Raw genomic sequence first — 24,886 nt, forward strand, 5'->3', positions numbered from 1 at the left:
AAGAAATAATAGGCTAATTGACTGGTTTTTAAAATCCAATTTATATTATTTAATAGAGGATAATGAACGCAGTAAAAGTTGTTTTATTTTTTAATTTTAGTACATATTTGATGAAAAATATCTAATTAAAAATTCCATATTTAAATAGCGCGTGAAAACGCTACTTTGACAGTATGGCGCTGCAATGGGGTTGGTGACGTCTGTGGCACATAAAATCCACATACAGTAGACAAACGAGGTTAACAAGCAAGTGACGTCATCATAAACCCGACCAATCAGAAGCATTTTGTGTCACGTGACAAACGTGTAAAAATGCATTTTTATCTATGGATTTTTGAATAAATTAATTATTATTATCAACATTCGTTAATAAATAACAATTAATAAACTCATAGTATATACTGATTGCAATAATTTTTACACACTTTATTTTTCGCATTGTCAATGCAATAGGTTATCCTATTGCCTTGAAATAACATAAGAACAATTACAAAATTATTTACAGATACATCTTATTACGTTCAATATATTTACATAAAAATTTACAAATTAGTCACACAAACACACAAATATTAACAAACATTAAATATTAATAGAACGAGGAACTTTAGGAGGGAAAGGGGAGTATATAAGATGAGTTTGGGGCAGGAGAACAGATATGCCACATTTACACAAAGTGATCTATAAGCTTAATCTTACACAGATGAATAGGAGTACTAGCAAGTCCAAGGCGTAGGCGGCAGATAGTTGTGGTGATCAAACGAGTAAAAGAAAACCAAGGTTGCCTTGGAATATTTGGTTGTAGAGATGCATAAAATCTAACTTTAGATTTAGATGAAACTTTTCAAACAGAGTTTCAGGATAAGATATATCCTAGATAAGTTTTCGCTAGAGCAGACAAGTCCTATAGTAGTATTTTTAAAATGTTCGGTTGAAAGACAACTTTATAAAATACTTCACTTTTGACACATTAAATGTAAACACTGAAGCACATAGGCCATTGTAACAAAACATGAAATCAACCAATGACAATTGATATATTGACACTGACATGTGACTGACAAGAATAACATCCAGAGCGAAAAGACGAACTGTATAGAATACTTGAAACAAAATAACCAAATATCCTAATTATTTCAAAGGAAAAAAAGATTATGTACTGTATACGAAATTTGGTCTTGTCTTTATAATAAACAAACGGACGCTATATTTCATTCACCATGTTGGAAATTGTAAACGGATTTCTTCTAATATATTTCGTTATTCTATGCACTTTAAGTGCTATAGTTCCAATTTTAGTGAAACCGGTGAGAAATTATTTTGCTCTTAAAGTCAATGATTAATAATAGTATATGTTCTTAATAATTATTTTTCTACAGATAGCAGCTTGCTTTTCGAGGCCGTCTAGCGAGGAACGTGTAATTCTAAACGATTTAAAGAAACTCAAAGCAGAACAACAAAGTATATCAATGAAAGATGAATTTGCTGCATACTCGAAACTGCAGCGAAAAATAAATAAACTCGATGTCGAATTAAAAGAGAACTCACAATCGCGATTAAGCAAGAGTTTGGCTATAAAGGGATCAATAAACATCATTCTCCAAGTGGTGATAGCACTGGTTATAATTATATCAGTTATTTGGTTTAGACGTGAACCAATTGTGACCTTGGATGGGGATCTTTTTCCTCTCACTACGATGCTTAGATATCCCAGCGATATGCCAAATGCAATCTCAACTCATGTATGGGTTTTAATTTCAAATGTGTCAATTAGATCATTACTTAAACCAATTTTATCATGATAATACTAATGAATAAATATGTGTTGACTTTGTGTAATGGTAATTTATTATTATATTTGATTATTGCTGTGGTCTGGTTCTCTATAGCTTAATATTGATAACTTTAATATACAGTAAGCCTTCTTAAGTTAACCTAAAGCATTTTAGCAAAATAATAAATATTTTTTTAACAATTTGGTGGATGACTCAAAAATGTAATTTGGCTCTCAGCACCAGGTCATATAATGGTTATGGTAATTGTTCAATTCAGAATAAATAAGGGTGGTTAAACAGAAACAATGGTATTTTTTAATCATTTAATCAATAAACAAATTTAATAGTATCTTATACTCAGTCTGACATACGTCCAAAATCTTTCCAGTAACAAATATACAATCAGAAGTTTACTTACCAGTTCCTAAGTTAACAAGAATCAACATTAAATCTACATAATATTTTTATATCCTGATTTGCTGATTAAAAAAAACTTACAGCTAGATCGATAAGGAAAGCCTTCATGACAAAATGTATTTCAAACCTTGCAAAGAGCTCTATGTAATAAAAATATCAAAGTAACTAATATTTACAATGTGCTATATCACAGCTCACAACTTACTAATTCTGTGCTAACTGCTGAAGAATATTTAACGGATATTCATAAAATCAATTATGACTACAAATCTTGGGTTTTAGTTAAGTATGGGTACTTGAATTTACAAAGCCTTAAATTTCAATAAAGAAAATGTTGTTTAACAGTCATAATGTGGATGTAGTCCTAAAACAGAATACTATATTAAACCATTCGTCTAATTTAAATCAAATTTGCATTAAATTATCACATGGCATAAAGTTAATAGAATTTTACATAATAATTATAATGTTACATAACAATTCAAGTGAAATAAATATTGCTGTTTAAAGCAATAGAGTTGAAATTATTTAAGAAAAACAGCTGCAATACATTATTGTAGGCTCGTAACCAGTACTCTATTTCCCCATACATTTAAGTATGTTCACGTGAAATGATAAAATAAACTTCTTTACTTGAAAAACAAATAACATCAAATAGTATTAAAATAGAGGCTTTCAATTTTCTTTTTTTTTTAAATTATAAATTCTTACACTGAAACACAACACTTAGTTAACAATTTAACATCTAATAATTGTTGACTTTTGTATGTAGAATTATAATGTAAGCACATTAAAATAAACAACAGTATAGTAAATTTTTCGTGTTGCATTATTCAAAGCCGAGTCCCAAACGAATCGGCAATATTTGTGAAGGCAATACAGTTCTGTATGTCAAAAGTTTCTGTTGAAGTTGACGACGGGAATTCCCCATAAATGTCCAGAATCAGGTCTCTTTTTAGCGCGTGTTGTAGATACCGAATAAGTCTATGCTTATACTTGCTCGGTTCAAAAACGACTATTACCGACTCGGTATTGACGACCTTTTTTTTAGCTGAGGAGTTAAATGGAAATCAAAGAATTAATAAGGTATTTCAAACACAGATATTGCCAACTAGTTCAGTGGAAACATACCTTAAATGTCTTTATTTATTGATCCACTACTTTCGACTTAGCACACACTTATAACTGGTTCAAAAAATGACCATGGCTTACTTATGAAAACTGCTTATAATATTTGAAATAAAACAATATTGACTCGTTCACTGACTAATAATACCAATATTGATATATATGGACATAGAAGACTGTTCGATAAGACACAAATATAGTAATCTACTTCTTGATCTACAAACTCCCTTATAAATATAACTTTATGTGGTTCTGTTTACATAAAATCCATAAATTTTTCATTGGAATTACCAATATTAGTAAATCGATGGATTTCAATCTTCAAAACATACTTAACCTTTTCGAAACGATTTTGGATCAATTGAAATCATATCCCAAAACGAACGAAACGAAAAAGGAATATAACAACCACAACATTACTATTATTTAAGTATCGGTTTTCGTCAAACGTTTTCTTACACGAAAGATCTATTTTTGGGAGTATGACCTAATACCACAAGTTAAGTGGGACACGGTTGATCTAGAAATAATTTAGGTCAACGAGCCGTCCCAATGCCAATTGTCTAACAGTCGAGCCCGGAGCTCTCTACGGGAATCACAGGTTCTTTTCTGCTCTCTGACTAAGTGTTCTCATAGAAGGAATTATTGAAGTGTGTCGTGAGGAGGTAAACGACAGCTTCGTACGTGGACATCATTATGGCTGTGTTCGGTATCTGACGGACAAGCTGTGTTCCGAGGCCCCTGGACAAAGAAAATTGAAAATATTTATAACATAATATTATTAATTATAGGAAATATACTACAACGTGTTGTAATTGACATATAAATGACATTGATGTAACCTTTATGAGTAGTTTAGTACGACAGTGTTTATCAGTCAGAGACGATTTATCTCAGAAATAGACTATCTCTTCGTATACTATCGATCATAGCTGTCACGGTGTTTACGAAATACCTTCAAGGAAACAAAATCCATAATAATTATAGACACAATAATTAAGTATCATGGTAATCAAGAATATGAAAAAAGATACAATTTAAAATCAAAGTTTTTATGCATTTATCATAATTTTGTAGACATTAAGATTGGAATATCATATAAGTATCTAATTATTAATTTTATACGATTAAAATAAAGTATGGCTCTGAAATAATTATGAGCACATTTAAAAGCATAAATATAGCTGAAAATTTTAATCCAATCTGTTAAGCCAAAGCGGAACCGCTGCGTCAAATCAAAATATACTTTATACAAATTGGCTTTTATAAGCAGTTTAGAATCGTCATTTAACAGAATTGTATTAAAAAAGTGAAGGCTACCGGTTCGGAATGTAGATCCCACCGAATAAAACTGGCAAACAACTCAGCGGTTACTGTTTTCCAATATTCGAAATACAAAGTTTTATTTCAATCAAATAAAATAAAATTTATATAGGGCCGTGTGAAGAAAAGAAGATCATCAGAAAGATGTAGGTCCTGCCTGAAAGTCTTTTGAAGTTGATTTCAAGTCAGTTACTTGCTGATATAAGCTTACTTCCTTACTTCTCATGTTTATAAAATGATAATCACTGATTCTATCAAAAATATCAATGTAATAATAAATATATTCAGACGGTTTCGTCTATTTATAATACTTAAACAACTGTAAGTATTATAAATAGACGCAACCGTCTCACTGGACAGCTCTTTTTTGTGTTTTGCGTCATCTACTTAAGGTCACGAAGGACCCTACATTTACTTGAGGTGTAAATCGTGTCGGCCCTTCTCTGTAGTCTGGCAGTTTTATTGGAACTAATAAATCCCATTGTTTTCCCTTTTTTCTGAGACTCGTACATGTCATTTCTATTGCCTCAGACATACATAATAGTTATTAATAGTAAAGTAAAGTATTACCTATAAACTCCACGATAGCCTTCCTCCATCCAAACCGTATGAAGTGTCTGCCAAAATTTGCGATACTTGTCGCCTTCTTCCCTCAACCGTGTCCTCGCTACCTCTGTGGAAAATGTATTTTTAATTTATCAATACCGTAAGGAATATCATAAAAGCAATATATTCTTATGACTGATACATTTTGTGTTAAAAGTCGTCATCACAAATATTGATCAACACTTATTATTATGAGCTTACATTTATATTTAACATATCATAATACCTCTAGCAGTCATGAGAAACTAGTTTCGACCGCAGCTTGATCTGAGTTTGAGGAGAGGGGCCTATGTCATTTCTGTATCCCTGACAACGTGTATGCAAAATTCCATGATGTTTGGTTGAGTAGTTAAGACGTGACAGCGGAACAAACGAATAAATAAACTTACTTTCGGATTTATAATATTATTTACGATTATAAGATATAAGATGACACCCGAGGAGACTAGTCAAGTGTGCAAGGCATATTAGAGGCATAAGGGTGCGCACAAGAACATCTCTATTCCCTTACTCTCATATTCCGATGGGAGAGCACATACGAGACGACTATATATCTAGACGCTGAATTGACACCCTACCTAAGCTTCGTCAATATATGGTACAATTTAGATTTAACAGCCTGTAAATATCTCACTGTTGGGCTAAAAAAGGAAAGATGTTCCCTTTGAGTAGAAGGCTTCGAACTTAATCTACCACTTTGCGCCAAAGCGGGGTCGTTGATACGCATGTGGTATAATTTAAGATATATTAACAGATGCAGATGCAGTAAACGTAAATCAAGCACATGAAAATTCAGTAATGTTTGCCTGGGATTCAACACTAACCCAACTAACCGTCGTAACGTAATAGGCTGTCTTGTCTAATATATTTTTTATATACTTATTTATATCATATAGCATGTAATAGCATATTCTGTTGTCTTGCACTTTGATTCAAGAGATTGCATTGACAAGTTGACCCACTAACACGACTATATCTTGATTTATTGTTTTTTTTTCAATTGTACATTTTTCTAATTCCTACGTTTGTCCCACTTCGCTGATACTTGATAGCGTCCGATAAAAGGGCAAAGAAAGATAACGCAATCTGAGTACATCGTCACATTTATTTCTTCCTTCCTTTGGCCGTTACACTTTGGATTACTAAATAATTGTTGGCTATCTTTTCAGATTTTATTATATCAGATAAAACTATATAAAGTTTTGATGAAATTTATACTAAATATTTGATTAATAACAGCACAACCTCGATTTTAATGAGTTATATGTATGTGTGCATATTATATATATTACTATTTGCACCAAAAAAAAGAAAACCAAAACTAAACGTTTTACTCTACGAGACACTGCATGTTTATGAGTTTATAGGTGTATGTGTGTGAGTGAGAGATAAATATATTGTTATCTCACCATGTGGATACGCGATGCAAGAAGCGACGGTCTTGGAGAAGGCGCCCGCTCCCATGAACTCGATGAAGTCCCGCGGCGAGCGCTGGTCGGACGGCACGCCGTCCATGGCCCGCGCGGCCATGAGGCGCGCCTTCACGCCCTCGTACAGCACGAAGTGGACCACCGTCTCGCTGATGCCCATATATGACGCCGTTATGCCTTTGTAGAAGCCTCTTACGCCCTGAAAGCGAGGAAAGATTCATAAAAAACCTCGAAATGTTTTTTTAAATCAAGCGTTATGTTTTTGTTAATTTAACAAGAATAAGATAATCAGCATTTCTTTAAGACAAGACCACTACAGTAGTACTAAGTAAAAAGTTATTGGGTTTATTCTATACAATTTCTTAGCAACATTCTGTATTCTAGAAGTTGAAAGCGTGTACACTCCCGTGTCTCGGAAAACATTTAAAACCGTTAGTCCAGAGCCTGAACTCATTCCGGTCATGTCGGATTTGCCGTCTATCCGGATTATAAGAGTAGAATTTATAGCACACTTTAGCACCATACTATGTCCTGCGTAGTTAACTGGTATCCCTTGAGATTGGCCGCCGAAATCGGTCTGTACAATTTCATCATAAAGAACAGAAGGAACTAGCTACTATTAGTATAACCAGCGGATGGTTACAAATTATTGATAATTTGGTCATTATACTGATACTCCTGGACACTGACAATGAGCTGAGCGCCATTTGACTCTGTATTTAAAGTAATGAAGAGTCTTACTAACAATATTAATTCAAGGTCAACGCAATAGAACGTCTACAATAGACTAATTGAAACTTGTATGGCGAATTAGTTATCTGTGCTTTCCGAGTTACATATATTTACTAGATAAGAATACGTATAGTCTATTCCAATTGAAGAGGAAATTAAGACAAGCAAACCCGAGATTTACGTATACCACGCGATTTTCTAACAGCTCTGCTATATTGTGCAAAACTGACAGTTCTGGACTATTCCACTGAACTACTTCTGACAGTTCTGGACTATTCCACTGAACTAATAAGTAGTTCAGTGGAATAGTCCAGAACTGTCACTTTATATACTTTAATTTTTTTGTTTATTTTCAGTTTTGTCACCATTCAAAACGTCATTTTTTCGCAAATCTGTAATGAATATCAAAGATTATTCAAGCTCTCGACCAAGGATATGGCATCAACTCCATGTCACATGTTTATTTGGTTTTTCCTCTTGTGGTTGGAATAGACTATATATCAACATACGAATACTAAAAAGTTTCTGCGTAAATCCTTGAATGTTTTAATTCGCTTCAGCGAGTTATATTTTTGAACCTGACAACCAATATTTATGATCTCTTTGGGGGAATTCTAAATTTAAACTGAATAAAGGCCGTTGGGACCGTAGTATGACTAAGTTTAAGAAAAGGACCGTCGTTGTTGTGTAATATCCTTGAATGTTTTAATTCGCTATATATATTTTTGAACCTGACAACTAAGATTTGTCATATTCTGTAGGAATTCTAAATTTAAACTGAATAAAAGCCGTTGGGTTCGTAGTATAACTATGTTAAAGAAAAGAACCGTTGTCGTCGTGTAATGTCTAACAACTTCGGTCTTTAACCGCGTCCTATTTGTTTATATTTAATATCACCTGATGACTTACCACATTTGAAATATTTCCAAATATGACTCTTCATTTAGATCATTGTTTAATCACCAAAATTATTGAATAAAGGACATATATCACATTCTTACTTACAGTTTTAGTGTATATCCTTTTAATACATTGCCAGGCTGTGATGTTCTGACCGTCGAGTTGTAAACGAGTCTTCACGAACCAAATCGGATTAGTCATCGTACACGATACGAATCCTGAAACAGATGGTTACATTTAATAAATTATATTTATATCGATAATGTGAAAAGGATGCATGGACTGTTAGACGACCTCCGTGGTCGAGTAGTGTGTACACCAGTTTTCATGGGTACGCCACTCCGAGGTCCCGAGTTCGATCCCGGCCGAGTCGATGTAGAAAAAGTTTATTAGTTTTCTATGTTGTCTTGGGTCTGGGTGTTTGTGGTACCGTCGTTACTTCTGATTTTCCATAACACAAGTGCTTTAGCTACTTACATTGGGATCTGAGTAATGTATGTGATGTTGTCCAATATTTATTTATTTACTGTGAGGCATCCCTCAGTCTAGTCATATCCTTAGTTATTCCCCATATCTCATCAGATGTGGGGAATAACTAAGGATATGACTAGATATTTTTTATTTGTCAATCTCTTCGACATATTCTGACTCACCGAGGTATCCCTCATGGCACGGGTCACATGCAACCAACATTTTCTTTGCATGAATTGTTTTAACATTATTTAGAGATACGAATGTATTGTGTACAAGTGTTTTTTTTAAGAAAAACACTATCTCGTCGACCAAAAATAAATAAGTACAAACTAATACATCGAATACCTTTTATAATTATATACATTTATCTTGTTTTCTTTTGCAGTAGGAAGTTTTTTTTAAATTCGTCTTAACGTGATTTTATTAAATTTACTCTGAGAGGTAAAGTTATTTTAATCAAACTACTCATAAAGTAAAATATTTCATAGTATGTAATATGAAACACTATTCTCGTCGTTGAAGAAATATTAGGTGCCCAAAAATAAAATTTATATATAAATTTGCTTGAAATAATTTATTTGTAGTGGTTGTCTAATAGAAGATGAGTTATTCAAACCAAAATAACATTTATAAACATAATAATAACATTCATTTTATTTTCGCACGAGTTGAATATTTTATTCTCTTGGTTTGACTGTGCCTACTTAAAGACTGTATTTGTAAAACAAGCAAATATGAATATTAATCAACTCGTTAGCGAGAAGTATTAAAACGAGCGAAAAACATTACATTTCTTTTTTTATAATAACAAAAAATAAATATTTAAATAGAAACGGACGCGTCAATAAAAATTTAACGGGCGTTATAAACTTCCAAAACGTTATGGTACGATTATTATATTACATAAGTACATATCAAATATATTCATGTTATTAGTTCGATTAAATTATAATACGCCTAAGTTTTTGTGTAATCCTCTCATAATTGTCGACGCTGTACTAAGTGTAAGCTATTCCTCACACCGTCAATTCCAAACACGAGAGGACAAAAGCCAAATAAACATCATTTAACATCGAATTGACATTTAAACGTCGACGAAGTTGCTTTTGGATTTTATGAAGTAAAATTAAAGTGGATATATAAGTATAAATTAGTTAAATTAAAAAGTGTTGTTTTCTAAATAGATATGTATTAATCAAGAACATATGTAAATCTGAGGGTTGTATATCTTCGATTGAAATAGGCTATGGACGAGAACACGTTTAACCACTTGACAATTCTGAGCTCAAAATATGTATCTATAATGGCTATGATGCCACGTGCTTAATTTGATTCATATAATTAATCTTGTTCTGTACAATGAAGGATTTTCAAACGTTGTGAGAAAACGTTTAAGCAAATTTGACACATGTATATCCTCCGAACCGCTTTGCAACAGCTCGGGTGAATACTGTCTCCTCCAGTGGCGAGCGGACCTTTTTTTTGTGATGGAAGTGGGGGGGGGTATTTGGGACTTCCCGGTGGCCTGGACGCCGAGTTCGCCCAAGTACACCGGACACCCACTAAAAACCAGCGGTACCCTCTCCGTCTTTCGGGGGGCGTTACGGGATAGCTTACGCATGCTACCGTGACATGGAGAACGGACCTTAGCCCAGCCGTGAGGCATACACTTGAACTTTAAAGCAAGTGACCTAAGTTATAATCTTCGTCCGCTACAAACACTTGATCATTCAAACCGAAACACAGCAATAAAATATCAATGTTTCGCCGAATAACCGGTGAGTGGGTTGTATCGACCCAGGCGGGCTTCCCGTTTTAATAAATTATTTATATTTGAGTTAATTTTAGACGTTATATATTTAGATATGTATTATCTTCTAATAATATTAGCTACGTATTCAATTAATATTTGATTATATCGTGTACAGCTTATGACCTTAGTTATAAAATATAAATTATCTATTTTTATCAACCTTGATTTTAGATTCGAAAGATGAAGATGCAGCATTGTTTAACTGATCACTCCTTAACAACGTTTATAGGTAGATATATAAGATAGATCTATGCACTCAGGTCCGTCTTAACCTAGGCTGCAGAGGTGCCGCATGTTGGGGTGCGCCTCCTGACAATGGTCAAGTCTGAGATCATCCGATCTTTATTCAGATCGCCACAACACTGCTTGCACCCGGCCGCTTGTTGTGTTTTCGTCTTAATTCACTGATGAACGCGCAACCCACCCTTAAATTACTATTCGCGGGCATTGGTATGAGTGAGTCGTGTCTACAAAATGCGTGAGACGACTAAAAGTAAAACAGCAAAAAAAATACAAATCAGATTAAGATATTTTGTTAAGATTATAAGAATACAATATTTTTTGTGGGCGTATCTTCTTGTGTGAATAGATGTAAAAACAAAATAAAGAACTACACACATCATTTTATATGAACTGCATAATATTTTCCATAAAATAGGTCATCCATTTTGTTTTCGTTATCTCAACATGGCCGCTGAATGGATGCATCTACTCGGCCTCTGCTTGAAGATTATCTTTATAGATTTAGATTAGAATTTATAATAGTTATATATTTTATTTAAGCTTGTACTATTGTGACTACATTTTCTCTGTCAGTTGTATTTTTTTTTGTCATAACTAGACATAGACGTACGTTTAAAATCCTAATGGTAAATCCTTATAATTTTAAATAAAAATATGTATTATAAAAAATTCGATAAATACAAAATTAAATGTTCAACATAAGAATATGTTGTATGATATCATTCATCCAATTAAGTAAAAACTTTGTACAGCTTTTATTGACCAAGTGTCAATTTCTAACATATTGCCATCAAGGTTTATTAATAGATGGGGCACGATTCGTATCGGTTAATTACAGTGCTAAGCATTATCATACTAGCCACAGCTAAACAAATAATATAAATGCGAAAGTAGCTCTGTCTGTCTGTCTGTGCTAAACCACTTAACAGAATTTGATGGAATTTGTAATGAAACAAGTTTAAATCCCAAGAAAGGATATATACTCTATTCCAACCATAAGAAGAGAAAAACCAAATACACAACATTTGACAGCAAATTGACGCGATATCATTGGTCGAGAACTTGATTAATCTATGATATTCACTATGGATTTGCGAAACAATGACGTTTTGAACGTCGACGAAACTATCATCGAATCTTGGAAGTAAAATTAAAGTGGAAATAAGTAGTTAAGTGTAATAGTGTTGTATTATAAATAAAAATATATTAATCATAACTCTTAATAGTGCACAATATAGCTGAGTTATTAGTAAATCGCATGAAATACGTAAATCTGAGGTTTGTTTATCTTTTTTCCTATACGTATCCTAATTTTATGCCTCAAACATAACGAACAATCCCAAAAACGCGAGCGATAACTTATTAAAGGAAACATGTTTTAAAGAATGTATGTATCAAAAAGCTTTTTAATAAATTTAATTATTATTTAAAAAAAAAAAAAAGCATTTCGATAAGGTTTTATATAAAAAATAACATCGATGATCAAATTGGAGTAGAGTTCGAATTCATCGATTTCAATAAAGGACTTATAAATGTACGGATATTCAACTAGACTTTTATTTATCCAACCACTATATTACTTGGCGAAAAGAAATTCATTCCCGCTTTATTCAAGTATATGGCAACGAATATTTTTTATTCATAAGCGTATTGAGATTGACCTAATAATGAAATTGGCAAGCTATCTTTTCTTACTCCTATATATAAACACGCAGTTTCAAAACAAGATCGAAACTGTATAAATCGACGTGGCGTTTTATTCATCTTACTAACATAACGAAAAGCCGTCTATATTAATTTATTTTATGTGTTTGTATGTGTTATTTTGATGCCTTGGTCTAATAAGCTTATAAGACCACTGACCCTGTGGATTTGACTTCAAAGGGGTTTGGAATTGACAGTGTTTACTTTAGCGTTCCTCAAAAACCAAATTGATGTTTTCAGTCGTATTTCTTATCATAAGGATAAGAAATTCTTATTAAAAAAGTTAGGGAAAAGGGACTGCACTTGTGTTAGTGCAAACATTTAATAATTATAATATGTCTCGCGCAGCTGGCTCGTTTCCTTTTGTAATTAGCCACCGTGGCTGTTATCGCTCAGACAATCACATTAGCATATCATTTTAAATAACTCTGTATAGTTTGTATATTTATAAAAACTTTTTATTTAAATTAAAATATTGTGCATTTTTGAAATTACGTATAATTTTGGTCTCATTACATCGGTTAATCTGTATTGTTGTAGGTCCTACTGATCTTTTCGGGGTTACTGGTAGTGATTCATCCGAGAAAAGGTTAACAGTTAAGTGAGACGAAAAGCTTAAGGATCTATCCGGACAGTAAGAACTTCAGCTAAGGACATTGTCAGAATATTGAAGGCACTATCTAAGGTGTGGCGGTAAGACATCGGCAAGACATCGCAACCCGAGAACCTCGTGACTGTCGGCGGAGAGGGTGGAAGTGTAATGTATCGGTCTCGTCCATTCGACGTCGGTATTGGTTATTTTGATCGTCTGTGTACAGTAATGTTTAAATAGTTATTTACCCGCTGCGCTGGCCGCTGAGAGATGTACGATGGGCGTGTCCGGTGGAAGGTGCTGGTTGAGGATGGCTTTAGCCTGGGAGTATGTACAGAAGTAGATCGCTCTGGAGGGCGCCACGCCCACTATGTTCGGCCCGAGACCCTTGAACAGCGCGCGGGCGCCTTCGTTTTGTACGATGTGCCTGAAATCAATGGTCCGATTAATATGAATATTACACATTATAGGTAAACTATATATTTTTTTAGTATAAAGTAATGTATATATTTAAAGTAAAAAAATTAAAAAATCTTCCGTTGGGGTTTAAGCTTGCTTCATACAAAATTTCATCAAATTCGTTCAGTGGTTTGGCCATGAAAGCGTTGTTGACTGACAGACAGAGTTGTTTTTGCATTAGTAATAAATAGTATAAAAATAAAATAAAATATATATGTGAAAATACCTTTAAAATAAGAACATTATATTTTAATAAACATTTATCTGAAATTCGTAGTCTTATACAATCCACGTTATACGAAATAACATTACCCGACGCATAAAAGGTGCAAAACACGGTGAACATCTGTTAAGTTAATTTAATCAATATATTTTAAAGATATAGATCTCATTATAAACATTAATTTAGATTCCATATCATATTTAAGGTATAAATATATACAAGTGATATAGAATGTTTTTAAAGTTGACATAATTTATTAGATTAACATGCATTTGAAATCATTGATGCATTGAATTTTGTAAATATTATGAATAAATGTATTTATTTACTACTTTTTCTTTTCTCAAAAACAAAATATACTTTATTCAAGTACGCTTTTACAAGCACTTTTGAATCGTCATTTAATGAACTATATTAAGTGAAGCTACCACCGGTTCGGAATGCAAATTCTTCCGAGAAAGACCGGCAAGAAAGTCAGTAGGTACTCTTTTTCAACATTTAAAAATACAACGTCATATTAGTTAAATACAATTATATTTATTAGTCTTAATTTTTTAATATTTAAACGATAATTTGAATCGATATGATGTTTAAAATCAGCACTAGTTAAGTGTCCGGGGAAGAACCAAATAAATGTTCTTAATTTGTTAATGATTCATCTCTCGACGATGCAGCAATACATCGTGAGAAAACCTGAATGTGTCGTAAGGAAATCTGCTACAGGCGTAGCTATCAACCCGCATGGTAGGAGTGTGCACCCTCTTCTTTTTTTTTTTAAAGGATTTAAAGCCAAAGGAACAATTACAACTGTACTTTTTTTAAAACGAGTTTTTATATATGTAGGCAAAAACAAAATTTCTAAGCGATTGGATTGAACTAAGAACTAAGTTGCAAGATTAGACTTACCTACACATACAAACAAATGAATTGAAACACGAAAACTGTATAGGGATACAGTTAAGTAATTAATTATGATCTTAAAATATCACAGACGTTATTATTATATTATAAAATTTTAAATACTCTGTTATTTTAAGATCATCGAGGGCAATAAAGTATAATCGTCGCTGATAGCCAAATATAAATAAACATCCAATGACGTAAATCGTTACAATATCTGTCTCAGATAAGTAATTTGTAAATTCATTCGACATTGAGTTTGAAGTTAGCGAGAACATTATTACATATGCCGAATAAAGAATTTCGATTATATTTCTGTTAATAAATTGTAAAATAAATTATATCCGTGTTCCTCTTGCCCATGCGCTATAATTATCATTGATAACATTAACATTTATTGGTACAATAGATTTGGGACAATTTCGTCGTCAAATAACATATTGACAACTTGAATTTATGTGTGGTACATGATGGTTGAAACACAAATTCAGCAATGATGGATCTTGTGCCGACCAGATTAACGCGGTGCGTATCATACTAGATGAGGGACCCGAATTTCAAAGAGAGAGATATATTCTCTCTTTGTGGACTTTGATAATGTATTTGGGAATCAATTTGAAAAACATCAACCTCACAAAAGTTGCTTACGACAACTACGCTACGCTATGATATGATTCTGTTCGACAACATTGGTATGTTTTCAGTATACTGTTTTTTTTTGTCGTCATTTTGCGTTCGAATACTGTACCTCAACGCGATATTGAGTAACTGCCTTTATGATTTTGACTACGCTGACTATCTTTGACATGGAGAAAAACAGGACGACCTTTAAAAAGAAGCAGCAGAATTTGCGCTAAAGTTAATGTGCGAAAGCCTAAAGACATGAGGTGTGGAGCAGGAGATTAAATGCCGCTTTTTATAGGCGACGAACTGATGGAAAAAGTTGGAAATTTTACATACTTAGGTAGACCAATCGTTGCTCGAATTAACAGATACTTGGATCTAGACAAACGCAAGGTGTAACGTTGTCCATTCCGGAGAGACATGGCGCTCGATTACAGCAGAGGTGAAAAACATTGGTATAACCTGGAGCGTATTTTTTTATAAAACAATAACTGAAATTTATTTATGACACGTCGATTAATACAGAAGACGTCATTGCGCTTACTAGGAACCTAATTTCGATGACGTTCTTAATTTCGTAGCATCGGAGTCTAGTTACATCTCGTATAGATACCTAATCGTATATAAACGAAAACGTAACATGACACCCGCAGTGGAAAATTTTATAAAAAAGTAATAAAATCAGCAATATTGACAACAAAATTAGGGTTGTTTAAATTTAACACACTAAGATTTGAAACAAATTGTTATTTTTTTTATAAATATTTATAAAACAAAGTCAGATGACAGACATTAGAAGTATATACCGTCAAAGTGTTCCCAACTGTAGTAACGGAGATATCCTTCAAGCATACAATTAGAATGCACTCATCATTCTAATAATTCTCCTAAGTCACTCACCCTCAGTGATGTTAGACTTTTTGCAACTTCATCAATACTAAGTATTGAGAAAATACTAATAAACAAGGGTAAATTTCTGGGTCAGGCCAGTAAGAACGTTTTTCTCTCGAGGATTTCTTAGCAACAGCACAGAGCTAGAAAGTTGATAGTGTAATAATTAGTGGTTACCCGTCTACTTCGCTAGACAATAACATAAAATTAAGGGGAAAAATATCAAGGATTAAAAATTTTTATAGCCTTATACCATCTCGACTCTGCGTTGATTGGATACCATATCGATACGTTTCGTGATTTAAGCAAAAAGTAAAAAAATACATTTCATAAATATAGATAACTAATTAGTTTAAAAAAATAAAACAAACACAAACAACAAAGGAGACAGATAGCCAATAGTTAACAAGCAGCGAGTTAGAAATTTAAGAGTAATTTAAAAATATTTAATAAATAAATAAAATATAACTATCGAAACAACTCAAAATAAAATACAATATATTTAATTTTGTAAACTACAAGCAACTTAAATCGACAACAATTTAAGTAAAATTAGTGTCGGTGCGCCAGCCCTAGTGTTGCTAATAGCAATAAATATTTCGTATAAAATCGGAGTGCAAATCCCTCACGCACGTCTCTCGTGACTGGCGCGTAAGTCTTATCTATTAGCGCATGTACGATAACCGTTTCAGCTCCTACTGGTTACAACTAATTCGCCTTCACATCATATCAATCAACAATGTTGAATTAGAAATAAGATACAATGCGTCACGGTCAGGTTCAATATATATTTTTGAATCATATGTTATCCAAATTCCTGTTTCGCGCGGTTTACTCGTTGATCCGCCCTCGTGGATCGTAACGTATTATACAGTCATAACCTTAGCAATAAATAGACTATTTAACGCAAAAATGTTTATTTTTCTAATCAGATTCGTAGGCGTTGAGATAGGCTTGTTAATGCGTTATAACTTTGCTTAGTGGTATATTACATTTAAGCCCTTAAACTGTTAACTGTTGCTATCCATACTACGAAACATTAAATTTTTATTAAATAAGTTCTCCTTTTATAATACAAAAAAAAAAAAAAACGTTCACAAATTAATCACTCTACTCGTTTCATTATTGAAAGTTACACAATAATTTTGTATGAATGAAATAACGTTAAAAAGCGATCTGTTACATCATCGTTTAGATTTAAACTTTAAATTGAACAAAGTGTTAGTATCATATATCGCCTGGCACAGCATTAATATATAACGTGCTTAAATTTTAGATACAATATTTATCTGTACGCAACTTATCTGTAGTTTTTTCTCGATTAATAATGAACACGCGTAATATCGAACTTATATTGCCATGAGGCGTGGGACGAAATTATTTTAGAGTTTATATCATAACTACTGATCCAAGCAAAAAATACTCGAAAATATAAAGTACGCATATATGTATGTCTAAAATACAAATTTTGAAGTATCTTAAACGTGTAATTTCTAGAAATACCTATATACTCGTAGATGTAAACTAAATCGAAGAGTATTTGTAATGGACTTTCAAAGGGAAAGTCAAATATATCCCATTGATTTTGTATCCTGTTTTGAGATATAATCTTCCTTCACGTCGAGTTTCTATACGGTAGAAAGAGATGGATAGTTACATATAGAGACTCGTCAAAACTAACGTAAATACTATTCGTAAGAAACAAATCGTTCGCTAATCCATTACACCGACAGTTTATAATCGCGAAACCCTTGTATGCAAAAATTCAATAGATTACAGTGTACGTTTAAAAAAGCTATTAAAGTTAAAATCAATTTATAGATAGAAGTGTTTTTTAAATATCCAAACAAGTTCAGTCAACGAAATTTTAAAAACACGCTATAAGAGCTATATTTTTTGTTATTTACAAATTTAATTAACAAAAATAATCTACAATCATTTATAAATCCTTAAAAGATTAAGTAACAAAAAATATACTTTGCTTCTGCTAAAGGTTATTTATAAAATAAATTATCTAATAACATACGAGTACATACAATAACACAATGGAAAAGAAAGAATCATATCCAGGCCGCTTTAGCAATAATTAATAATAGCAATCTATAGTAATATTATAACTGCGAAAATTACTCTGTCTGTGTTGTCTGTTTCACATTTACGGCTAAACCACAGAACCGAATTTAATTAAATTTAATGTGAAACAAGCTTCTACCCCAAAGGAATGCCATATGTGTTAAAAATGTAAATAAAGTAAGTTTTGACCAATGGACGACCACTATGTATTATAAAAATGGCATAAAAGATTGTCAGATAAACTAAGAAAACATGGCAATGACTAAGGATAATGAGATCGTTTGATAATGTTTTTCCTTACAGATGCAATACTTCATATAAGTTTATTGAATTGCTTTAAAATGCTTGTACGAGACTACAGGAATAAAGTATATTTCGATTGCTGAGTTTCTGTCGCCGGTTCTTCTCAGGTCAGGGTACTTTCTTTTCAAAACCGGTAGCAATATTTAATTCGACAATCAATAAGTAAATATAATTCTTCTATATTGAATAAATTAATTAGATTTGATTTGGTTATGTTTTGTATAGTGAATATTCACGAAACAACCGGTTTAGTTTTTGTTACAATGTTAAGTACCATTATAATTATTACCACGAATACCATTCCGTACCTACATTTCTTCAGGAACTATTCAACTATTCTAGTCGCTTTAAAACTAGACATCTATATATCAAATTAAAATAATATTTGTCATTATTTCACAGCGTTACATAAAATCATTATTATATAATTGAATTATGAAAAAAAATGCGTAGATTTGTTTTGTTTTAAATTGCCAATATCAATTCAAAAATGTAATCGATCAATACTTTAACGAATGTCGTTTAACACTATAGAACGATAACAACGATAACACTATTGCATTGATAAACTCCATAAACAATTACGTCTTTTATTTACATATTAAAATAGAACATAAATATAATTGTTTTTTTTTATTTAGCATAAGCTTAGCAACTAAAATTAATTAATTTTTGATTTAATATAAATTCCTATACGGTTAACAGTAAACTCAACAAATTGTATCAAAAGTTACAGCTACACCAAGACTGTAAATTACAAATTTACATATATACAATTGATAAAATATTATTTACTTGGTGGTAGGACTTAATTAAATGGTGAGTGAGCCATTGTAAGTACAAACAAAACATCTTAGTTTCCAAGGTTGGTGGTGCATTGGTGACGGTTAATACTTCCTACAGTGCCTTAATCTATGGGCAGTGGTGACCACTTACCATCAGGTATCCAATTTGCACGTCCGCCTACCTATATAAAAACACATTACATGAAACCCAAATCAAAACCACCGTGTTATATGTGATAAATACCAAAAAAGTTTCATGTAATTTGGCAATAAAACCCACACAACATGCTATTTATATACATACAGTAAAAATCCTAATTATAAATTTTGATTAAGGAACGAGATATTATTCAAACTATACATACCGCGCTGGCGACGCATGGCTCGAATTAATACGAATCTGACGAAACGTTTTGAAATAAAGCAAACGTACAACGATCATTGCACAACTCTTACAAAGACAGTCTAGCAGAGCAGACAGGATATTTACAGACACGTTCAAATAACATTGCAAGCGAAATTACAAACACGAAAAATTAAGCGTATACTTTTATTAGTTGTATTTTTTTGACATAACATAAATGAGCCTATTGATACTTGATATAATACAATTAATGACTATAAAAAATAATAATAAATCACTTTAATGAATGTCTCAATCGGCTAATTGTAATAAGTAGACATACGCAAACATATCCACGTGCTATTGGCAATGTACGCGTTATATTACAACAGCTAACCGTTTTATTTTTAATTTATCTATGGTCATTTATAGAAAACATTTTTTGCAGACTTTTGGTCATGATATGCAAATATATAATAGACTAATAAAAAACAGTTCAATACCTTTTTATCCCCGAGTTTGTCAATCAATTTGTAAAATTAGGGGTTGAGTTACCATTTAAAAAAATAAGAATTCGAAACATGCAAATTAACAATGTTTTCATTAATTAATCATTTATACTTTCTCATATTTACATAGTACAGATGTATAGTGAATGAAAATCGGTCTGAGAAATATATTAAGTAAGTAAAAATGTAATCTCACCTGAGGCACTGTATAAGGGTCATACTCCCGGCTGTCCGAGCGTGGCCCGCCCTCGCACACTGCTGCACCTGGTAATTGTAGGACATCAGCATTCGATCTGCTTGCTTGCTGTAGGCGAACATTGCGCCCATCGTACGTCTGTAGCCCCATTTGCCCTCCTGTATTATACTCCGGTTAATCATTTCGCCGGTTAAGGAATAATTTTTAAGTAAAGACGAGCGTTTTAGCTATTTATACTTCATAACAGACACTACTACTACTAGACCTATAGTCAAGAAGTAATGCAATTCAGATTATATGTTACTTGCCATTTTAGCCGTGATGGCCCAGTGGTTCGAACACGTGAATCTTAACCGAAGATTGAGGGTTCAAACCCGAGCAAGCACAACTGAACTTTACTTTCAACTTATCTCGCGTTTGGAAGTCAAAGAAAACATCGTGATAAAACTGCATGTATCGGATTAAAATTGTGCAATATGTATATCCAACAACACGAACCGGAGCTATGTGCTGGAATAAGCTTACATATCTTTTCTCAAGAGGACGAAGCATCTGCTTAACAGTGGGACACTTGCAGCATATTACTTTGTAACATTTTATAAATAACACGCTTATAATTTTTGATATATGACGAAAATGTACATTGCACCGTAAAAAACACGTTTCACATTATTTTTACTAATACGAGTACAATATTATCTATTCTAGGAACAAAGCGTTATTAGTTATTATTATTAACATCCTATTAAGTATATATTAAACCTTTATTGTATATGTTGGACGTTGGCGTGGAAACTCTAGATTCAAAATCGAAAAAATTAATAAAAGCCACAACAGATTAATGCTGGAGTCATCCAGTATTCATTTATATCTCAATGTCGACATGAGCCAAAGATATTGATTATAAGATTTCAAAAGACAACTTGAAGTTAAAATGTCTCAACCCCTTTTACTACTTAAGTAACCTTTTTTATTTTTTATCCTTTACGAGTTCGTTACATTTTTGTTCAGGAAATTACTTGAACATAATATTATACAATAAAACACTATAAAATCTAATACATGTCTCTTTCATCTTCATACTATACTATGTATTATTTGTTGCACCGTTGATAGCGTATGAATTACGCCTCTACAATGCTACTATTTTTAAGCCAAAACGAATCGATTCTTGAAAATAACATTTAGTAATCATAGAAGCAACTTGATTACTGTAGTAGAAATATCTTCTTAATATAATAAATTTAAATATTACTACTCTGAAATGATTGCTCATGATCTATCCCATATAGCCAGATACCTTATAATAATAAATCATACGCCTCTGCCATTTCTCTTGCAATTTCCAGAAACCTTTACCTCATAGCTTAACCGGTATAAGGTCAAACGTGCCTTTGAAGATTCCACGATATATTAATAGTTTTACTTAACGAGAAGCGAAACGACGTCAGAGGAAGGATTTTAATTGTTTATAAACATAAAAATTATAGCAATTAAGGAATGGATTAATTGATGTAATTGTGCAGTTTCTTATTTATTAATACAGAGCGACTTTGTTTTTTTTTTCATAAATATACGACAAAAGACTTAATTTTTGAAGCAGCATTCCTCTGAATACTCTTTGTTTACATATTTTGGACTGAGATTTTTATCATTTGACAAATTCATAGAAATACTTCGGATTTGGTTCAAGATAGATGTAGAGTATTGTTACTAATAATATCATATTTTCTTTCCATAATACATTTGACTCAAGGTATAAATATAAACTGAATACAAGTTTCATTATTATTATTAATAATTAATCCCTAATACATACTCCTTAGAAGTTGGACATGTACATTGTACAATATATATTAAGGAAAACTTGCTTTAAATAGATATATATATATCTGAGCGGGGCACTAAATATACGGTATCAGATAACGAGATGTTGGATAAACATGTTACGGAATATAATAATCTTAGATACTTAATATTATACATTCGAAAGAGACTGTATCTGTTATCCTTTCACGGCCAATGCACGGAATCGAATTTGATATATTTTTTTAATCTTTGAAGGGAAATGGGGTAGGTATAATAAGACACGTCTGCACTGTTTGACAATGTTTTTAATAATGAATATTAAATAATCAAGTAAAGCTGTTCGTTGATTGAATGAGTGGTGAGCGAATGTGAATGAGTGAAAGATTGAATAATATAATGAAAGAGAAATCTATTATGTATAGAGGCTTGAATTTTTGTATATTCCAACAGTCCCCCTCAAAAATACAAGTTAATATAATATAACAATACCATAACATAATTTCTTTCATTACTCATTTTTACAAATAAAATACTAACTATTTAGTTACATAAACCATAGTTTTATTTATTAAATAAACTCATTCCTTCATTTACTTGATTAACACAAAACATGAATTATTTTTCAAAACAAATTTAAATTCTTTCTTAATTCTATAAATCTCTTGGAGGGTATCGCTTTTGTGAACATGTCAGCTAGTTGATTTCCTGTGGAAATAGGTTCTAGCTTTATTATTTGATTAGCGATTTGTTCCCTAATAAAATGATATTTTATATCTATGTGCTTAGATTTTTTGTGATTTGTGGGGTTATTGGCAATACATATACAACTATTATTGTCTTCAAATATTACAATAGGCTCTGTTATTTGTATAGAAATACTATTTAACAATGACCTTATCCAGACTGCTTCTCTCACAGCCTCAAAGAGAGCCATGTATTCAGCTTCCGTTGAAGAGACGGCGACAGTATTTTGTTTTCGTGTGGTCCACGAAATTGTACAATTATTAAAGGCCTTAAACAAATAGCCAGTTGTACTTTTTCTGTCGTTCTCGTCACCTCCCCAGTCGGAATCTGCATACCCACTTATTATCTCTTTATATTCAGATTTTTTATAAACCAATTTTAAATTAATTGTACCTTTAATGTATCGTAAGAGATGTTTTAAATATTTCCACAACTCTTCGTTATTTTTAGATTGATATCTACTTAATATATTAATACAAGCACAAATATCTGGCCTTGTGCAAAGCATTGCATACATAAGGCATCCTATAACATTTTTACAAGGTGCATCATAGTGAGTGTCTGAATTTAAAGCTACAAAATTGATTTTAGAAGGAAAAGGTGAATTCGATGGATTACAATCTTTCATAGAAAATTTATTTAGAACATTTTGCAAATATGTTGTTTGATCTAAAGAAATTGTATTAGTTGTTCTTTGAATTCTAATACCAAGAAATAGTTTTAAGTCCTTCAAATCAGTCATTTGAAATTTTTGCATTAAACTGTTTTTAAACGCTTGTAATAAATTACTATTTTTAGTAGTAATAATTAAATCATCAACGTACAGAACTATATACACGTTTTTATCTATACAATTTTTATCTAATATGTACAGACAAGGATCTAATTCAGAGTTCTTAAAACCCATTTCCTTGAGAATGAGATCGAACCGTGCATACCAACACCTGGACGACTGCTTTAGGCCATATAATGTTTTATTCAATTTACAAACCTGGTTATTACTTGCTAAAATACCTTCCGGTACTTCCATATAAATATTTTCTTTCAATATACCATTTAGAAACGCGGTTTTAACGTCCATGTGGTGTAAATGTAAATCAAACTGATTTGCCAGTGCTAATATAAATCTAAAAGTAGTTATCCGAGCCACTGGTGCGAACGTTTCGTGATAGTCTTGTAAATACTCTTGAGTGAAACCTCGAGCAACCAACCGAGCTTTATAACGTGTAGGTTCACCAAATTCATTATTTTTAATTGTAAATACCCACTTGCAACTTATAATATTAACATTTTTCGGTCTAATAACTAATGTCCACGTTTGGTTGCTTCGAAGCGACTCAATTTCATCCTGTATAGCGTTCAACCACTTATCAGAATCGTGCCTATCGAAAATATTCTTATATGATGTAGGTAAAGATTGCGTATCATTAAAAAGAGATAAAAATAAATCAGGATCGTGCATTTGCTTATAATTCTTTGGGGGTAATTCTCGAATTCTTTCGCTACGTCTTAAATTAGTGGTATTCGATGAACCGTCCAACGAATTGTCATTAAAAGAATCTTGTTGTTGATCTATTTTTAGCTTTGCCGAATCAATTTCGGGCTTACTAAATTTTGAAAGGGTTTCAATGTTGTCACTACTGCTACGTGTAGGGCGTGATTTTTCAAAGTTTAACTCGTCAAAAATAACATCGCGAGCTATAAAAACTTGATTATTTTCGATATTGAATAATCTATAACCGTTTGCATCGTAACCGATCAATATTGACTTGAAAGATTTCTCATCAAATTTAGTTTTTCTAGCTTTGTTATGAACGTATGCAGTAGATCCAAACATTTTTAAATGATTTATTTTCGGCCTTTTACCATGCCACATTTCGTATGGTGTTT

General features: G+C 32.2%; 2 protein-coding genes across 3 annotated transcripts in view; one reads left to right on the top strand and one right to left on the bottom strand.

The window, feature by feature from the left end:
- The first annotated feature begins 1,046 nt into the window (after nucleotides 1–1,046).
- On the top strand, nucleotides 1,047–2,078 carry LOC125070150 (guided entry of tail-anchored proteins factor 1-like). Its single transcript, XM_047679881.1, has 2 exons — nucleotides 1,047–1,307; nucleotides 1,380–2,078. The coding sequence occupies exons 1-2, from the start codon at nucleotides 1,221–1,223 to the stop codon at nucleotides 1,800–1,802; spliced, it is 510 nt and encodes a 169-aa protein (XP_047535837.1). The 5' UTR covers nucleotides 1,047–1,220; the 3' UTR covers nucleotides 1,803–2,078.
- A 6-nt stretch (nucleotides 2,079–2,084) lies between these two features.
- LOC125070148 (mitochondrial carrier protein Rim2) overlaps nucleotides 2,085–24,886 on the bottom strand; it is a 41,804-nt gene continuing 19,002 nt past the window's right edge. The window contains exons 3-8 of one of the 2 annotated variants that reach the window (XM_047679878.1): nucleotides 20,444–20,511; nucleotides 13,386–13,564; nucleotides 8,417–8,529; nucleotides 6,659–6,878; nucleotides 5,214–5,316; nucleotides 2,085–4,061 (exon numbers count right to left, since the gene is read on the bottom strand). In XM_047679878.1, coding sequence (XP_047535834.1) covers nucleotides 3,941–4,061; nucleotides 5,214–5,316; nucleotides 6,659–6,878; nucleotides 8,417–8,529; nucleotides 13,386–13,564; nucleotides 20,444–20,511 — 804 coding nt within the window. In that variant the 3' untranslated portion in view covers nucleotides 2,085–3,940. Of the gene's footprint in view, nucleotides 4,062–5,213; nucleotides 5,317–6,658; nucleotides 6,879–8,416; nucleotides 8,530–13,385; nucleotides 13,565–20,443; nucleotides 20,602–24,886 lie in introns of both variants that reach the window. The other variant, XM_047679877.1, reaches the window with a different exon arrangement.

The sequence above is a fragment of the Vanessa atalanta genome, chromosome 16 (assembly GCF_905147765.1).
Source record: "Vanessa atalanta chromosome 16, ilVanAtal1.2, whole genome shotgun sequence".
Taxonomy (NCBI): Eukaryota; Metazoa; Arthropoda; class Insecta; order Lepidoptera; family Nymphalidae; genus Vanessa; species Vanessa atalanta.

Excerpts from the sequence above, each read along its gene's own strand:
- LOC125070150 (XM_047679881.1), top strand. The coding sequence starts at position 1,221 with ATGTTGGAAATTGTAAACGGATTTCTTCTAATATATTTCGTTATTCTA. Across the intron at positions 1,308-1,379 it reads TTCCAATTTTAGTGAAACCG|ATAGCAGCTTGCTTTTCGAG; the intron begins GTGAGAAATTAT and ends ATTTTTCTACAG.